Below are 17,350 nucleotides of genomic sequence, written 5' to 3'. Positions count from 1 at the left end.
TACTAATGCGAGTTTGTTTTCTCCCAAACTAGACCTTTGATTGACGATCCGAACAACCATAATGAAGAACCATACATTTGGAACCCACTGTCCAAAAATCAACCCGATCCAACAGTGAACGACTTCACAACAACGAAAACATTAATGTAGGTTTTGTGTTATGTGAGAATGACTTCTTCTCTTCCTTTCTCTCTCACTTGGCTTTTCCCTTTCTTCAAATGACTCTAATGTGCCCTATTAATCTGACTAATTTGCACTAAAACAAAGTGAGACAAAACGGTCCACATTATTTGGCCTATTCTCCACATAAGAAGGGAGCCCAATAACCCAACACCATATATTTACATGGAAACCCCCAAGCATCATAACTTTGTTCTCCCTTAGCATCAAACCCTTTGTTGGGATAACCCAACAAAACATACATAATACATTCATAGGAAAAAATCATCTCAAATATTACATAAACCCTATGTCCATTCATACACAAACTCTTACCTAATAATAACCACAAATAATCATAATCATATACACATGTATGAAAAAGGATTACCAATCAAGATAATCAATAACACATATAACATACAACCATAAGCAAACAAAGGTAAGTTTCCCCATACCTTGACCAATCATAAGACTTTATCTACAACCCTAAAACACCACCAATCTTCTTTTACACTAAGAGTTTTCCGTCACTCTCTCTTCTTCTTCTCCCAAAACGTCAATCTCCTCTCTTCCTCTGTTTTCTCTCTTTGATTTAGAGTTTCTAGGGTTTCTAAATACCAAACCACCCCTTAATTAATTTCTGCACCAATTAAATAAAGGTAAAAGACCTTTTTGCCCCTAAACAAAAATATAAAAATAAAGAAATAGCATAACAATTATGTTCTAACAAAAATATAAGAATACTAATTTCTAAACAAAAACCCAAAGTCTTAAAACTACTTTACTTTTAAAACCCTTATTTTCCTGGATCTTACCGTCTAAGCCCTACATTGAGTAGAAATGAGAAAGTGAAGCATCATATAAGGATTTACATTAATGTTTTGGATTGAAGGTGGTTAGGCTCAAGTATCATTGTCTAGTACAATTTTCTTAATATTTCAATAATGTTTCAATATCAATTAATTAATTTTTATAAAATAATATTAAAAATTTAGAAAGGAAACATAATATTACCAAAATATTAAATATCTAAATGATGTGTTTTCATTAGGAAAAAATTATAATGGCATGCATTTCAAATAAGAGTATCAAATAAAATTTCATGAGACTAAAACATGTATTAAATTTGCAAAGTTAATAAAACAAAGTCGATAAAATTTGAAATTTTTTTTTGAAAAAAATAGATGATCAATTAAAAAAATATTTTAAGTGTCTCTTTACTTATATTTTTTTAATTCTAACGAAATCTCTTTTTTATACACTAATAAAAATCATAATACACCACTTGAATGAAATCCGACAAAGAACAAAGATTAAACAAATAATAATTAAAATTTAACATAGGACTTTCATCTTTTGAAATTTGATATATGTTGGTGGTGATAAATAAGATGTATGACAATAACATTAAATTATTATATTCTAGTAAATAATTTTTTATATAATTGTAGTGATAGAATTACACTTATAATAATGAGTTACAAAATAAAAGTAATTATATAAAAAACATCAAAAACAATATTCTATGAGTGATGAAAATAAAAATACGGCTTAATTATTCAAATGGTTCCCACTTTGGTGGAAGGGTGTCAAGTTAGTCCTCACTTTTAAAAAAGTTTCAATTACATCATAACTTTTGAAAAATTGACTTGATTAGATCCTTTTAGAAAAAAAAAAATACTAATGGTGTCACGGATCAACATGTGCTTTTTTTTTTAATTTCTTTTTTAACTTTTTTTTAAAATTTTGTTGTTATGTGTCAAGTCTTTGGTATGACCTGTGATAGTATTAAGTATCAATTTAATCATTATATATGTTTTTTTATTTTATTTAGTTTTTATATATCTTTTTGAATCAATTTAGTTCTAATTTTTTTTAAGATGAAACAATATTGTCTATGTCCAAATTAAGACAACATTTATTATTCGTATAAATGTTATATTGATATTTTTATTAAAAAATGAATTTTTAATATATTACATCATTGAATATTATTAACCTATGTTTTGTTAATCTATGTTTTCTTATAAGATTAAAACTAATTAAGTATAAATATTTTTACAAAAAGAGAAAGTATTTAAATTTAATATATTATTAGTCCAAGCTTTTTTATAAAAATAAATTAATTAATTCCATTTTTTCCCTCACCTCCATAATATTCTAACATGTACTTTCATAAATTTTGTATATACAATCCGAAATAAAAAAGGTTGTATATTTTGTAACATAAAATAAAAAATAAATTTTGAATTGTATAATCTGAAATATAAATATATTTTAAGTTGTATAATTGAAATATAATTTTTGAATTTCAGATTATATATTTTGAAACACAAAAGATTATATTTTGAATTGTATATTTCATAATATAAAATTCATATTTTAAAATGTACGATTTAAAATTGGTGGATGAAGAAATATATATAGGTGGTAGAAGAAGCTGCCAAGAGATGGATATCCACTCAAGAGATTCACGGGGTAAAGAATGTCACAGACCTAACAAACATAGAAAAAAAGGAAGAAAAGCAGAAAAAAGCTATATCAAAACTTGCTATGTTACTTCTGTTCTTTCTTTTTGACTCATCTTCTCCTAAAGAAAAACTAAGTTCAAGGTTTCGAGGATACTCTTTCAATTTACAACATGTAAATAATTTTTAAAACTCTTCAACACATTCTTAATAAATATTGTTTTTATAAGAAAAATTCACTAAAGAAATTGACAATAAAATTAATTACATCCATCGAGTTTATATGCTTTATGATATTTTAATTTGGGTCCCGATATTTTGATAACAAAATTTTGACACTCTTTTAACAACGTCACGTGTCACTATTCCATTGGTTGTTTTTTTATTTTTTTTAAATATTTAAAGTCTGATGTCAGCATTGAGGCAGGTTTCAGAAATTTGTGATTCCAAAAATGTCTCTTGTCCTATTTCATTAGAAATGAACCTTCTCTCTTGTTTGTCATTCTCCATCTTCGTTTTCGTTCTCACTCAGTTCTCGCTTTCGCTCTGGCTTTCGCTTTCGCTTTCGCTCTGGCTTTCGCTTTCGGTTTCGCTCTCACTCTCACTTTCGCTCTCGCTCTCACTCTTCGTTGCATCTCTTTGTTGCATCTGTTGGTTTTGCTCAACGTAGTCGCCTTTGTTGAGTTTATTCTGCAAAATGGCAAGTTCCGGTAACCATGGTCCTTTGACGAGCAAGTTAAATGCGTTGTTCCTCCATTTCTGTTTGGATTTTGGGTTTTCCCTGCTGTGTTATATTTTTTGTTGTTTTCGTTTTAGGGCTTTTATGTTTTGGATATTTTGTTTGTCTTTGATGCAGTTGATGGTTCGTCACTCATTTTCAACAAAGTACATTTGTACTTTGAACAAACGTTTGACAGAGGAGAACCGATCACTGATTGTAAAGACTCTTTTTCGATAGTTTTTAGATTTGAGTGGTAAAGTTAAAGTAGGTAGGAATATCTTGAGTGAGTTATTGGTTAAATGGTTGGATTCCAGTAGTGCTTTTTTAATTGGAGATGAACTGATGTCTATGAATGAGAAGGAATTTTGTTTAGGTTTGGGTTTGAGTTCAAATGGTAAAAATATTAACTTAAAGGAAGAAATGGGAAGAAGTACATGTGGGAAATACATAGGCAAAGGAACAAGAGATTTGAATTTGGTATACAAATGTTTGATGAGAAAACATACAAAAAAATACCTTCTGCTTATTTTTGTAGCTTGTACATATTGGTAGGGATATGTGAGATATTATTTTCACAATGTAGCGGAAGAGTGTTTCCAATTTTTTTTGAAATTGTTGATAATTTAAGTGGATTGGGTAATTATTGTTTGGGTAGTTTAGTGTATCGTTATTTGGTACGTAGTTTGTGCAAAGCTTCTGTTGAAGAAAGGAAAAGGTACAAGGAACGTTTATGTCGATGGTTGCATTTACATGTTGCAGGTAATTTATATATATTGATGTAAAATGTTAAATTTTTATTTGTGTTTGGGTTCATTTGTGTTTTTGACGGAATGTTAAGATGAACATTATTGTTTAGGTATGGTTTTGTGAGAATTTCATTCTTCCCCAAGGTCCAATAGAGAAATTTCCAAGAATATTACATTGGATGAATATAAATTTGGGAGACAACTTCATGAAAGGAGTTATGGAGACGGGTGTGGTATGTGGTTTATTGTTTGACTGTTGTATGTTATGATATATGTCTTGATAGTATGATAAGAATTGTTTAATTTCAGGTTCATCATGATCTTGATATTGGTACAATGAAGGATAAGAAGAATGAGAACGATGACCAACCAAAACCAAAAATGAAAGATGACCAACGAACAACAAAGAAGTTACGTAAAAGAAAACGCAGAGAGAGTTTTATGCATACCTTAGACAATCAAGAAAATCTAATTGCAGAACTTAAAAGGAGGTTTGTTGTCTTGAAGTCAGAGTTGGCCAAAGAGAAAGCTAGAAGAAGAATAACAAAGGATGGTGGACAGAGTGTACCACATGCAGAACCGTCCATGAACAACGGATTTGATTCCCCGAGAGGCATGTCCACCAATCCACCTCAAATGAAGACGTATGTCAGGATGGGGTCAAGAAGGCGTTACAAGAGCAGAGCGCTTAGGACTCCTTAAACTGGTGATAACAGTTGAAAAACTGTTATTTTCATGCTTAAAATTGATACTAAAAGCAACCTTTAACATTTAGAAATTAGCTTGAAATCATGTTTTTGATCATATTTTTAGAAATAAGAGAGCTGGACAGGTTTATGCTTGATTTCAGTGTTTTATGCAGGTTTTAAGGTGAATTTGGTGAAAGAAGTGAAGAAGGATAGAGAGGAAATCAGAAAAGACATAAAAAGTGCAAAAGGAGAAGTCGCAACTACCGCTCAGCGGCAGTTTACCGCTCAGCGGCACTCAGGAACTCACGTTGGATCCGCTAAGGGGTGAAAAGGCCGCTGAGGGGGAAGAATCAACTCACGCACTTAACGCTGAGCGGCACTATTTTGGGCTTGGGCCTAATTTTCTGTAATATTACGAATAGTATATAAGCTTTAGGTGTTCCTAGGGTTTGTATCTTTGGTTGGAGACGAAGCAAACACTCTCTTTTCCACCCCTTGGAGGAAGATCTTGGATGTTGAGGCTACCTACTCATCCTTCTAGGGTTTTATCTTTCATTCTTTCATTATTGTTCATCTAGTTTCACCATGAATATGGTGAACTAAACCTTGTATTGTTGTTGGGGAATCAATGTAGTCTTGTGAAACTCTCATATATGGAATTTGTGTTTTAACATCTTATTTTAAGATACATGCTTTCTTTCATCATTAGTTAGGGTTTTTCCTCTTTGCTTAAAGCTTGCATTGTTTAACTCATTCAATGCCATGATTATTGATTTTGTCGATGTGGGAACGTACGGGGAAATCTAGATCCAGGGAATTTCTCCCAATAGCATATTGGTTGCCTTTAAGCTTCTGTGCTTCATAATTAATTATTAGGAATGCTAGTAATTGTATGAACTCGTAATTAAGGATAGACCTTCTTGCAAGGTGATTTAGATAGTGGCATTAACATTTGATGAAAAGAATGATGAATTCCTAAAAGTATATGAGAGTGGATAAGATGAAATTGATAACCCCAACAACATACTCATCCATCTAATTCATTAAAGTGTTTGAATTCCACTTTTCCATTGATCAAATTCATGCATACATGTTTAATTACTGTCTTTTGCATTTAAAACCTACAATCAATTGTTCACAAGTCTCAAATAATCAACAAATCATATAGCGAACAAGGCCGTGAGTCCTTTGGGAAAACGATACTTGGTCTTACCTAGTTTTATTACTTGATACGATTCGGTGACACTTGCCGATTGTTAAACAAGTTTTTGGCGCCGTTTTTCGGTGTTCATAAATTTGTCATCAAGTTTTTGGCGCCGTTGCCGGGGACTCGTGGTTTAACTAGTTCATTTGTGTGATTATTGATTATCTTTGACTTGTTTTTGAATTTTGAAATTTGAATTTCAGTTTTTATTTTCTGTTTTTATTTTATCTTATTTTAGTTTATTTTATTTTATTTTATTTTATTTTATTTTCTGTTTTTATTTTTTTCTATGTTCTGTTTTTATTTTTTTTGTTTTTATTTTATCTTCTTATCTCTGATCTTATATATTCTTCTATATCTTTTTGTGCTAACCAAATTTTCTAGAGATTTGTTTTCTTGTGTATGCAGGAAGCAATCCGAACTAGGAGCAAGAAAACTGCAGAACCTCTTCTTGAAGGCTTAGACGAGAGTAGACGGAGGAGAAGAATCCGTACATCTAGAGAACTTTTTCCTTCTCTGGAAACTCTGTTACAACCATCACCACAAGGTTCTGACCATAGCATTGAGAATATGGAGAATAATAATGCCAGAAGAACTCTTGCAGATTACACTAATGTAGCTGGACCTCAGCATTTCAACAGCATAGCAAGACCAAGAGTCAATGCAGCTAATATGGAGGTGAAACCAGCATTAATCCAACTGGTGAAGAGTAATGAATTTAATGGGTTGTCTCACGAAAGCCCATATGAGCACCTTACAACTTTTAATGAGATTTGCAACACAGTAAAGATAAATGGGGTGCCGGACGAAGCAATCAAACTTAGCTTGTTTCCATTCTCATTAGGAGGCAACGCTAAGCTTTGGTTGAATTCTTTTCCAGAAGGAAGCTTTACAGAGTGGGAAGCAGTGTTGACAAAGTTCCTAAACAACTACTTTCCACAATCAAAGGTAAATATAGGAAAGCAAGAGATTTCATCATTCAAGCAAGGCATGGAGGAATCACTAGGTCATGCATGGGACAGATATAAAAGCTTATTAAGAAAGACTCTCACGCATGGATTTGACGAAGTGGAGGTAGTCTTGATCTTCCTTGGAGGTCTTGGTTCACAAACCAAGATGATGCTTGACGCCTCAGCAGGAGGAAATATCAAATGGAAAACTCCAGAGGAAGCTACAGAAATCATTGAAAATATGGCTACAAGTGATAATGACCTAAACAGTGAAAGAGGAGCTCCTAGTCAGAAGGAGTTGCTACAATCAAATGATGCCCTACTTATTCAAAATAAAATTATTTCTCAGCAGTTGGAAGAAGTAATTATGAAACTTTCTCGATTACCACAAGAAATACAAAATGTTTCAATGGTCAAATGGCAGTAGCAAAAATGGCAAAGGCAATTTACTCCATCTGGGAAGACAACAAAACTTGATGAGACTTTCCAACAGTTTTTGAAGACGAATGCATCTTATTGTAAGAATGTGGAAGTTGCTTTTGAAAATATGAAGATCCATATTGAGCGAATAGTTGACAAGATGAAAAATGGTAATCTCAGAAAGGAGTGTAAGACTATTGTAACCAGAAGTGGTAAGGTGTTAGAGGAGAGAAAAAAAGAAAGAGTGGAGAAAGAAAATGAGAGTGAAAAAGAAACATATGAGTGGAAAGAAAGAGTTGAGAGAGAGAGAGAAAGAAGAAGATGAGAAGAAAGAAAAAAAAGAGAGAGAAGAAAGAGATGAGAGACAAAAAGAAAAAGAGTTTGAAAAACCACTTCCTTATCCAAAGAATTATTCAAGGAAGGAGAAAGAAAAACAGTTGGAAGATTCATGGAGTTGTTTAAGAAGCTGGAGATTACTATACCATTCTCTGAAGCATTGCAACAGATGCCATCATATGCAAAGTTTTTGAAGGAACTTCTTACAAAGAAAAACAAGTACATTGAAAAGGAAACTATCAAGGTACAGGGTAACTACAGTACAATCATACAGAAATTACCTCCTAAGCTTAAAGATCAAGGAAGCTTCATTATTCCATGCACCATAGGAGATTTGGAAGTTGGAAGAGCATTGATTGATTTGGGAGCTAGCATTAATTTAATTTCGCTATCCATGTGTAAAACAATTGAGGGTTTGGAAATCGAACCTACCAGAATGGCTCTTCAACTGGCAGATAGGTCTCTTAAATATCCATATGGAGTGGTTGAAGACGTTTTAGTGAAGGTTGACAAATTTGTATTCCCAATAGATTTTATTGTAATGGAGATGGAAGGGAATAGTGATGTACCTCTCATTCTTGGGAGACCTTTTATGAAGACTGCTAGAGTTTTAATTGATGTAGAGAATGGTAAGCTTAAATTGAGAGTTGATGATGAAGAAGTCACTTTTGACGTATTCAAGGCCATGGCATATCCAAATGATGATAAAGCATGTTTTCAATTTGACGAACTTGATAAAGTTTGTATGATGCAAGAAAGGATAGTACGGTATGTTTCTCCATTAGAGAAAACTCTTATTGATGCTTGTGAAGATTTAGATGAAGAAGAAGAGAAATTAATTGATGAATGTCTGATGGACTTGGAAACATTGAAAAAGAGTCCAGTGGAAGATCCAACGTTTGAAATAATTGATAAGGAAGAAGAAGTCAAAGCAAAGACGCTAGAATTAAAAAGATTACCAGCACATCTGAAGTATGTTTTTCTAGAAGAAGATGGAACAAAGCCAGTCATCATCAGTAACTCTTTATCTCTACAAGAAGAAGAACAGTTGATAGAAATTCTGAAAGCTAACAAAGAAGCAATTGGGTGGTCAAGCTCAGATCTTAAAGGTATTAGCCCAACTTATTGTATGCATAAGATCTTTATGGAAGAGATTATAAACCGACTGCTCAACCACAGAGAAGGTTAAATCCTGTAATGAAGGAGGTGGTTAGAAAAGAAGTGTTGAAACTTTTAGAAGCTGGTATCATCTATCCAATCTCTGATAGTGAATGTGTGAGTCCAGTACTGGTTCCAAAGAAAGGTGGGATGACAGTAATTCATAATGATAAGAATGAACTTATTCCTACTCGGACACTTACTGGATGGCGAATGTACATTGATTACAGGAAGCTAAATAAAGCCACTAGGAAGATTATCAAATGTTAGAAAGATTATCAGGTCAAGCATTTTATTGTTTTCTAGATGGATATTCTGGGTACAATCAAATTGTGGTAGATCCAAAAGATCAAGAGAAGACGACCTTTACTTGTCCTTTTGGTATCTTTGCTTATAGAAAGATGTCATTTGGATTATGTAATGCTCCAGCTACATTTCAAAGGTGTATGCAAGCAATTTTTGCAGATCTCTTAGAAAAATGCATTGAAGTATTCATGGATGATTTTTCAGTTTTTGGAAATTCTTTCCAAAGGTGTTTGGCTACTTTGAACACTGTTCTTAAAAGATGTGTTCAGACAAATCTTGTTCTTAATTGGGAGAAATGTCATTTCATGGTAACTGAAGGAATTGTGCTGGGACATAAAATTTCTGCTAAAGGAATTGAGGTAGATAAAGCTAAAGTAGAAGTCATTGAGAAACTGCATCCACCAACAAATGTAAGGGGGATTAGGAGTTTTCTCGGTCATGCTGGGTTCTATAGAAGATTCATTAAAGATTTCTCAAAAATTGCTAAACCATTGAGTAATCTTTTGATGAAGGACGCTCCTTTTGTGATGAATGAAGAATGTTTGAAAGCTTTTGACATATTGAAGAGCAAATTAGTGTTAGCTCCAGTAATTGTAGCTCCAGATTGGAATAGAAATTTTGAATTAATGTGTGATGCAAGTGATTATGCAATAGGAGTTGTTCTTGGCCAGTGAAAAGAACAAATTTTTCATCCAATTTATTATGCCAGCAAAAGTTCTGAATGATGCTCAGTTGAATTATGCTACCACAGAGAAAGAATTTCTAGCTATAGTGTATGCTCTAGAGAAATTTAAACCTTATCTTATTGGGTCTAAGGTGATTATCTATACAGATCATGCAGTTATCAAATACTTGTTCACAAAGCCAGATTCTAAGCCACGTTTGATTGGATGGGTACTACTCTTGCAAGAATTTGATGTGGAAATCCGTGATAAGAAAGGAAGTGAGAACTTGATTGCTGATCATTTGTCACGGTTAGTCAACAAGGAGGTCACTAGCAAGGAATCAGAGATCTGGGAATCTTTTTCAGATGAAGCACTCATGTATATTCAGTAAAGGCCATGGTTTGCTGATATGGCTAATTTCAAAGCTGCAAAGGTCATGCCAGAAGATTTAACTTGGCAACAAAGAAAGAAATTTTTGCATGATGCCAAACAGTTTGTTTGGGATGATCCTTATTTGTTCAAGATTAGAGCAGATAATCTTCTGAGGAGATGTGTGACAAATGAAGAGGCAGAAGGAATTCTCTGGCTTTGTCATGATTCATCTTATGGGGGGCATTTTAATGGAGAAAGAACAACAACAAAAGTCCTTCAATCAGGATTTTATTGGCCAACTTTATTTAAAGATGCTCATAATCATCCTGGAAATTGTGATAAGTGTCAAAGAGTAGGGACGATCACTAAACGTCATGAGATGCCCTTACAAGGCATTTTAGAGGTTGAGGTTTTTGATTGTTGGGGTATTGACTTTGTAGGACCCTTTCCTCCATCTTTCAACAATGAATATATTTTGGTAGCAATTGATTATGTGAGTAAATGGGTGGAAGCATTAGCTTGTCCTAAAAATGATGCTAGCACGGTGATTAAATTTTTAAAGAAGCAGATATTTTCACGATTTGGAACTCCAAGAGTGTTAATTAATGATGAGGGATCTCATTTTTGCAATTATCAGCTAGAAAAAGTACTCAAACATTATGGAGTGAAACATAAGGTAGTTGCACCTTATCATCCACAAACCAATGGACAAGCTGAGGTATCTAACAGAGAGATAAAAAGGATCCTGGAAAAAACAGTAACCTCATCAAGAAAGGATTGGTCACTAAAGTTGGATGATGCTCTTTGGGCTTATAGGACAGTAATGAAGACGTCTATGGGACTATCACCGTTTCAATTAGTCTATAGGAAAGCATGTCATTTGCCAGTAGAATTGGAGCATAAAGCGTTGTGGGCTTTGAAATTCTTAAATTTTGATCCGTATGAAACTCAGGGCACACGTAGAAGGCAGATTCTGGAGCTTGAAGAAATGAGATTACATGCATATGATTCATCCAAGGCTTACAAAGATAAGATCAAATTCTATCATGACTGGAAGTTGGTAAATAGAGTCTTTAATCCAGGACAACAGGTACTATTATTCAATTCAAGATTGAAGATATTCCCTGGGAAGTTGAAAACAAAATGGTCAGGACCATTTGTAGTAAAAGGAGTGCATCCACATGGAGCAATTGAAATATTTAATCCAGTTGCTGATGATCCACAGAAGAGTTGGGTGGTGAATGGTCAACGTCTCAAGCCTTATTTAGGGGGAGAAGTGCAACACTTGTCCACAATGATGTAGTTGGTTGATCCTTGAGCTTTATTGGGTCAAGCTAGTGACGTTAAAAGAGCGCTTGCTGGGAGGCAATCCAGTGATTTAAGAACTTTTAATTTTTGGTTTGGTGATGTAATTTTGAACTTTTGGGTATTTTTGTTTTGTTATAAGTTTGTTACAGGGTTTACATCTATTGATGGATGTTAGGCGGAAAAGTATCTACTGAAGGATACTATGTTTATATACACCTACTGATGGGTGTTGATGAGAAAGATTTGCATCTACTGAAGGGTGCTGGAGGATTTTGGGTTAGGCTCGTGACGTTAAACAAGTGCTACCTGGGAGGCAACCCAGTTGATTGATTTTATCTGTATTGTTTGTTTTGATTCTGCTTTAGTTGCATGATAGGGATTGAATGTTTGAGTGATCTGAGAACTTAATTGCAGGGAGCAAGTGAGGGGCATGAGTAGAAGGCACCTAGGGTAAGCTAGGAAGAAGAAAAGCACAACACAAAAGTGTCGCTGAGCGGTGGTATCGCAAAATGGATTTAGGTTGCCCCTTAGCGGAACCCGAGCCCATTAGGGTATTTTTATACCCTAAGTAACGCTTTGGCCTCTATTTTCATATTCTTCTCTGCACACACACTCCTAAACACTTTCCAAAGGTTCTCTACATTTTTCCCTTCATTCCTCTTTAAAAAAATCTCCCGTCCACTCACTTTCTCACTAGTTTTCCATCTAAGTTTGGGGTTGGGAGAGAGCATCATTGATGGGGCTGAGTCTTAGAGCAGGATTTGTTTCATCAATCACTTTTGTTTTTAGAATAGGGTTTGATGTACTCAATCGGAAACTTTGTCTGTTATGATGGTTTACTTATGATTGTGATTGTTTGATAAGTAATGCTTGATGATGCTTTGATATGGATTGATGTTGAGATGTGCACATTACATGCTTATACAGGAGATTCACAAGTTTTGTGAACAAATGCATGATGTTGTGATTGTGATTATGATACTAAGCAGGATGTGTATGTCGAATGTGAATGAGCTTATATGTGAGGTTTTGAGCTCCAGAGTTTTTATGATTGAATGCTATTACTTTGAAAGCATGAATGACTTTGCCCAGGGTTTCTATGATTGAATTACTTGCTTGTTTGCATCATATGATCATGGCCATTTGTTGGTAACCCTTGTATTAGCCAATTTCATGAAATTACCCACTAAAAGAGAACACTTTGTGTTCTATCCTTTGAACCCCTAGCCTTGAACATGATTTGAAAACCCTTGTTGAACAACTTTATCTTGAGTTAAGTAGAAAATATTTTGTGGTATTGACAAATGTTCAAGTTTGGGGTTGTTGGAAAATAGAAAGGGAAATTGAAAGCATTGAGCTAAGAGCTAAGAATTAAGTATGTGAAAAAAAAAGAGAAAGAAAAAGAGAAAGAAAAGAAAAGAAAAAGCAAAGCTCAATGCAAAGGAAAGTTGGGAATAAGTAAGAATGGTTGTGTTTATATGATTCTCTTAACTCAAGGGTTTTGTGATCTAGAAAAACTAATTTTCTTGTTAGCCCAGCCACATTATAAGCCATTAAAAAGTCCTTGTGATGATGTGTGCTTGTAAGTGTTTTTTATTGTGGTTAAATGAAAGGCAAAGTCAATTCATGTGACATTGTGATAGTAGAGTGAATGAGTGATTACCTCTTATACACTTGTGTGTGAGTGAAACACTTTACTTAGTGAGAAAATATTTCATGAACACATGAACATCCATGCTTAGTTGATTGATCATTCATGAAAAATAGCATTTGTTGGATATTAAGTGACTTTGTGAACATTAAAGCATGTGTATGTCTTGATTGAAGTCTTTGTCATGAGTTTAATTGAAGTTTTTACTTATCTTGAAAGGAAGATTTTTCAATGGAGTAAACCATTGTATTGATTGGTAGAAGATTGAGTTACATCTTGTTTGCTTGAGGACAAGCAAAGTTCTAAGTTTGGGGTTGTGATAACAGTTGAAAAATTGTTATTTTCATGCTTAAAATTGATACTAAAAGCAACCTTTAACATTTAGAAACTAGCTTGAAATCATGTTTTTGATCATATTTTTAGAAAGATTATCAGGTCAAGCGTTTTATTGTTTTCTAGATGGATATTCTGGGTACAATCAAATTGTGGTAGATCCAAAAGATCAAGAGAAGACGACCTTTACTTGTCCTTTTGGTATCTTTGCTTATAGAAAGATGTCATTTGGATTATGTAATGCTCCAGCTACATTTCGGTGTTCATAAATTTGTCATCAACTGGACAACTTAGAATAACATATAAGTGATATTTGTATAGATTTCTTAAGAGAATGTAATACAAAATTATACATAGATGAACAAATGTTTGTAATTTGGAATATATTTTGTTTAATGTTATAAAAGATGCATCTTTCCTTGCGTTACATATTATTATTGTTAATTGAATTTCCTTTGTTATTATCATTGTCAAATGAGGTTTTTTTGGAATTGTTAATGAATAAAAGTGACCACTTTGATTTACTATTGATGTATTTGATGGACAAATGAAACAATGCTTGTGACATCATGATCCTAGCAGAAGTTCTGCAAGTTCTGCACCAAAAATCACACTTGTAATCGTTTCAAGTACTTGGTAAACGATTGCACGAACAAAAATTGGAATTTGTACAGAAAGTTGTACTGTAGGAGCCACCTATGGTAACCTAGGGGACCATAATCTAAATTTTTGTAATTTTTGCATAAATGCAATGGTTTTGGTGTGATTTTGTTTTTTAAGTGTGATTTTAGTGTGGGAAATCATGTTTGGGTATCCCATGTTGGACATAAGTAACAATTTTGTTGAGTTGAACAACTTAGTTGAAGTTCTGCAAGTGTTGCATCAAAAAAACACTTGTAATTGCTTACAAATACTTGGTAAACGATTACACGAACAAAAATTGGGATTTGTACAAAAAGTTGTACTGTAGGAGCCAGCTGTGGTAACCTAGGGGACCATAATCTAAATATTTGTATTTTTGCATAAATGCAATGGTTTTGGTGTGATTTTGTTTTTTAAGTGTGATTTTAGTGTGGGAAATCATGTTGGGTACCCATGTTGGACATAAGTAACAATTTTATTGGGTTGAACAACCTAGTTGAAGTTCTACACCAAAAATCACACTTGTAATTGTTTACAAGTACTTGGTAAACGATTACACGAACAAAAATTGAGATTTGTACAAAAAGTTGTACTGCAAGATCCAGTTGTGGTAACCTAGGGGACCATAGTCTAAATATTTGTATTTTTTGCATAAATGCAATGATTTTTGTGTGATTTTGTTGTTTAAGTGTGATTTTAGTGAGGAAAATCAAGTTTGGGCACCCCATGTCATAAATATACTTTTATTCAAATATAAAAATTAAAGGACATGAACATAAATTGATGTTGTCTTTTGTGGTTCACACTAATATTGAGTGATTAACATTACAATTACATCCATTAATGTGCACTTCAATTATAAGATCATTCCAATGATGGTCAACCTCGAAGACAACAACGTCTCCTTCCTTCAAGCTATATTGGATGCAAAATTCTTTCCATCATTTTCCAAACTTTTTTGAATTCCTGGTCTTTGAAACTAAAACTTTGCACATGATGTCATCCTTATAACCAAGAAGCATAACCTTTGTGAACCCTTTGTTCCTAATTTCATTCCGAAATGTAGTATGCAAGTGTTGTGCAACAAGTAATATGAAGTGAATGACAATGTGAAATTATATTATTCTTGACAAATATTGGGGAAAATATGAACTATTGCAGACGTACCAAATGACTTCCTTGAAATTTGGATGTCATTGGACCTGTAGTTATAACAAAAACAAAACAACAATGTCGACAACATGGTTAGGGTTGGCGAAAGAACAAAACGTCAATAATGGAGAAGATGTTTTAGGGTTCACGTTTGAGATTCTACTTACCAAAAAACACCACAACAGCGAGAACGCGAATGCTGGAGAGCGGCGCCGAACACGAATGCTGGACAACGACAACGAACAAAAAGCAAAGTTCAACTAAAATGCTTTGTCTTTAGGTTTTCCGCACTCGAGAGAGATGAGAGCACTGAGAGAGATGAGAGAACTGAAAGAGATGAAGGAACGCAACAATAAAGAAAATATGAGAGAGGTGAAAGAAGAATAGAAAAACCGCGAAATGAAAAATTTATATTTTTTCTTTCCAATAATACCCTCGCCTGATAAAATATGTATTAATTCTCTTTTTAAAACTTCAGCCAATACACAACCGCCATGTGACGTTGTCAAAACTGTGTCAAGTTGTTAAAGAAGCGTTTTTGTTTCAATTTTCATGGTCAAATAAGGAGAGAGAGAAAAGAGAACATCCATTTATTTTGTCTCCATTGCTTTCCTTCAGAACTGCAAAAAAATCAAATACATGAAGAAAGTTAGCATCTTTTCACTGTCATAATGGGATCATTTTGATAACTAAATGATCCTCATCAACTATAATCACATTCCATATAATTATTACAACCACTCTAATATTGAATCAAAATATAAACTATTAATTACACTTTTGGGGTGTCAAGCAATTCACGTGCAAGAATATGGTGAGATTACTCATTCAGGACTAAGTTTTACTTTGATTTCACCTTTTGTATAGACACTTTATTATTATAAAGTAATTGTAATATTTTTACATTTTTTTTAACTTCCCTGTTACACTCTCGTTATGTGGTTAACTTCTATCTTCTCTCTGCTTCTTTAGTTTACATTTATTTTCTTAAAATGTGTAGAGGCATGGAATCTTTCTCCAAGTACTCATAGAAATAGCACCCATTTGTATAGTAGGAAATATTTTTACGAGTATCAATGGTAAATATTTGATTGATAAACAGAATAATACATTCAGAATGAATTGAATACAATATGGTATATTGGTACAACAATTTAGTAGTGTAAAAATCACTTTCTATATCCCTTATAATCTATTTAGTATGAAAGTATTGCGGTGACATATTTATGTATCATTTATAGTTAAAAGTGGATGGAGTGATATTTTTATAATAAAAGAAAAAAAATATTATTTATAACCGATATATAAAAAGGGAGAGAAAATTGTTATGATAATATTTTTGTAATTAAAAAATATATATTTTATATTGATTCTGTTTATAATCAATATAAAAAATGAATGTAGTGACATTTTTAATAAAAAAGAAATTTTTTATATTGATTTTAGTTATAACAAATATATAAAATAATTTTTTATTTTTATTTTTGTAAACATAAAAAGAGAGTATTCTCAAGATATTCTCTCCTTAAGGTTTCTTCTTGCATGTGGGTTTGAATAAAATTAATATATAGTTAAGTTATGTGTAAGTTGAAGTCATGAAATTGGTTTAGTAATATAAAAGGTAAAATAGACGGTGGAAAAAATTGTAAGTTCAACTTTCTTCATTATCAATTAATATTTGTTAATAAAAAAACTAATATTTTACTACATTATGATATTAGAGCTGTTCAGAGTCTATTGTAGTTGAGATTCAAGTTCAATGTTCCCGCCATGAAGATAGAGATGTTGAAGATGAGTTAGATGCAAGTTCCACTAAGACAAGCTTGTTCGAGCCATTTTAATAGAAACATTTCCCAGCAATGTTATAAAATTTAAAAACAGAGAATCAATGATTTATCGGTAAAAGTTAGTGTATCAAGGTTCTAATTCTGATTTTCCTCAAGTCTAGGGTTATTTTCCATCAAAAGTACATGAGTGAGCTTACTATGAAAGACAAAAACATCGTGCTGCAATGTGAAGTAGTTTTGACTGAAAAAGATTTGTTTCTTTTGAAGTTGTTGGAAGGAG

General features: G+C 33.0%; 1 protein-coding gene across 2 annotated transcripts; it reads left to right on the top strand.

Moving 5' to 3' along the window:
* Positions 1 to 2,400: 2,400 nt before the first annotated feature.
* Positions 2,401 to 5,474, top strand: LOC124841100 (uncharacterized). 2 transcript variants are annotated; one of them, XM_088109802.1, is made up of 4 exons: positions 2,401 to 4,110; positions 4,208 to 4,330; positions 4,407 to 4,803; positions 4,960 to 5,474. In XM_088109802.1, exons 1-3 carry the CDS (start codon positions 4,102 to 4,104, stop codon positions 4,797 to 4,799), a joined length of 525 nt encoding a protein of 174 aa, XP_087965928.1. In that variant the 5' UTR covers positions 2,401 to 4,101; the 3' UTR covers positions 4,800 to 4,803; positions 4,960 to 5,474. The 2 variants fall into 2 exon arrangements, with proteins under 2 accessions (XP_087965928.1, XP_087965927.1); XM_088109801.1 differs by having other exon boundaries at positions 2,402 to 4,110; positions 4,407 to 5,474.
* Positions 5,475 to 17,350: the final 11,876 nt, after the last annotated feature.

Source organism: Vigna umbellata, chromosome 3, assembly GCF_029865625.1.
Source record: "Vigna umbellata cultivar VRB3 chromosome 3, Vumbellata_1.0, whole genome shotgun sequence".
Taxonomy (NCBI): domain Eukaryota; kingdom Viridiplantae; phylum Streptophyta; class Magnoliopsida; order Fabales; family Fabaceae; genus Vigna; species Vigna umbellata.
Note: the sequence above shows the minus strand (reverse complement) of the source record. Positions and strands in the feature narration are given on the sequence as shown.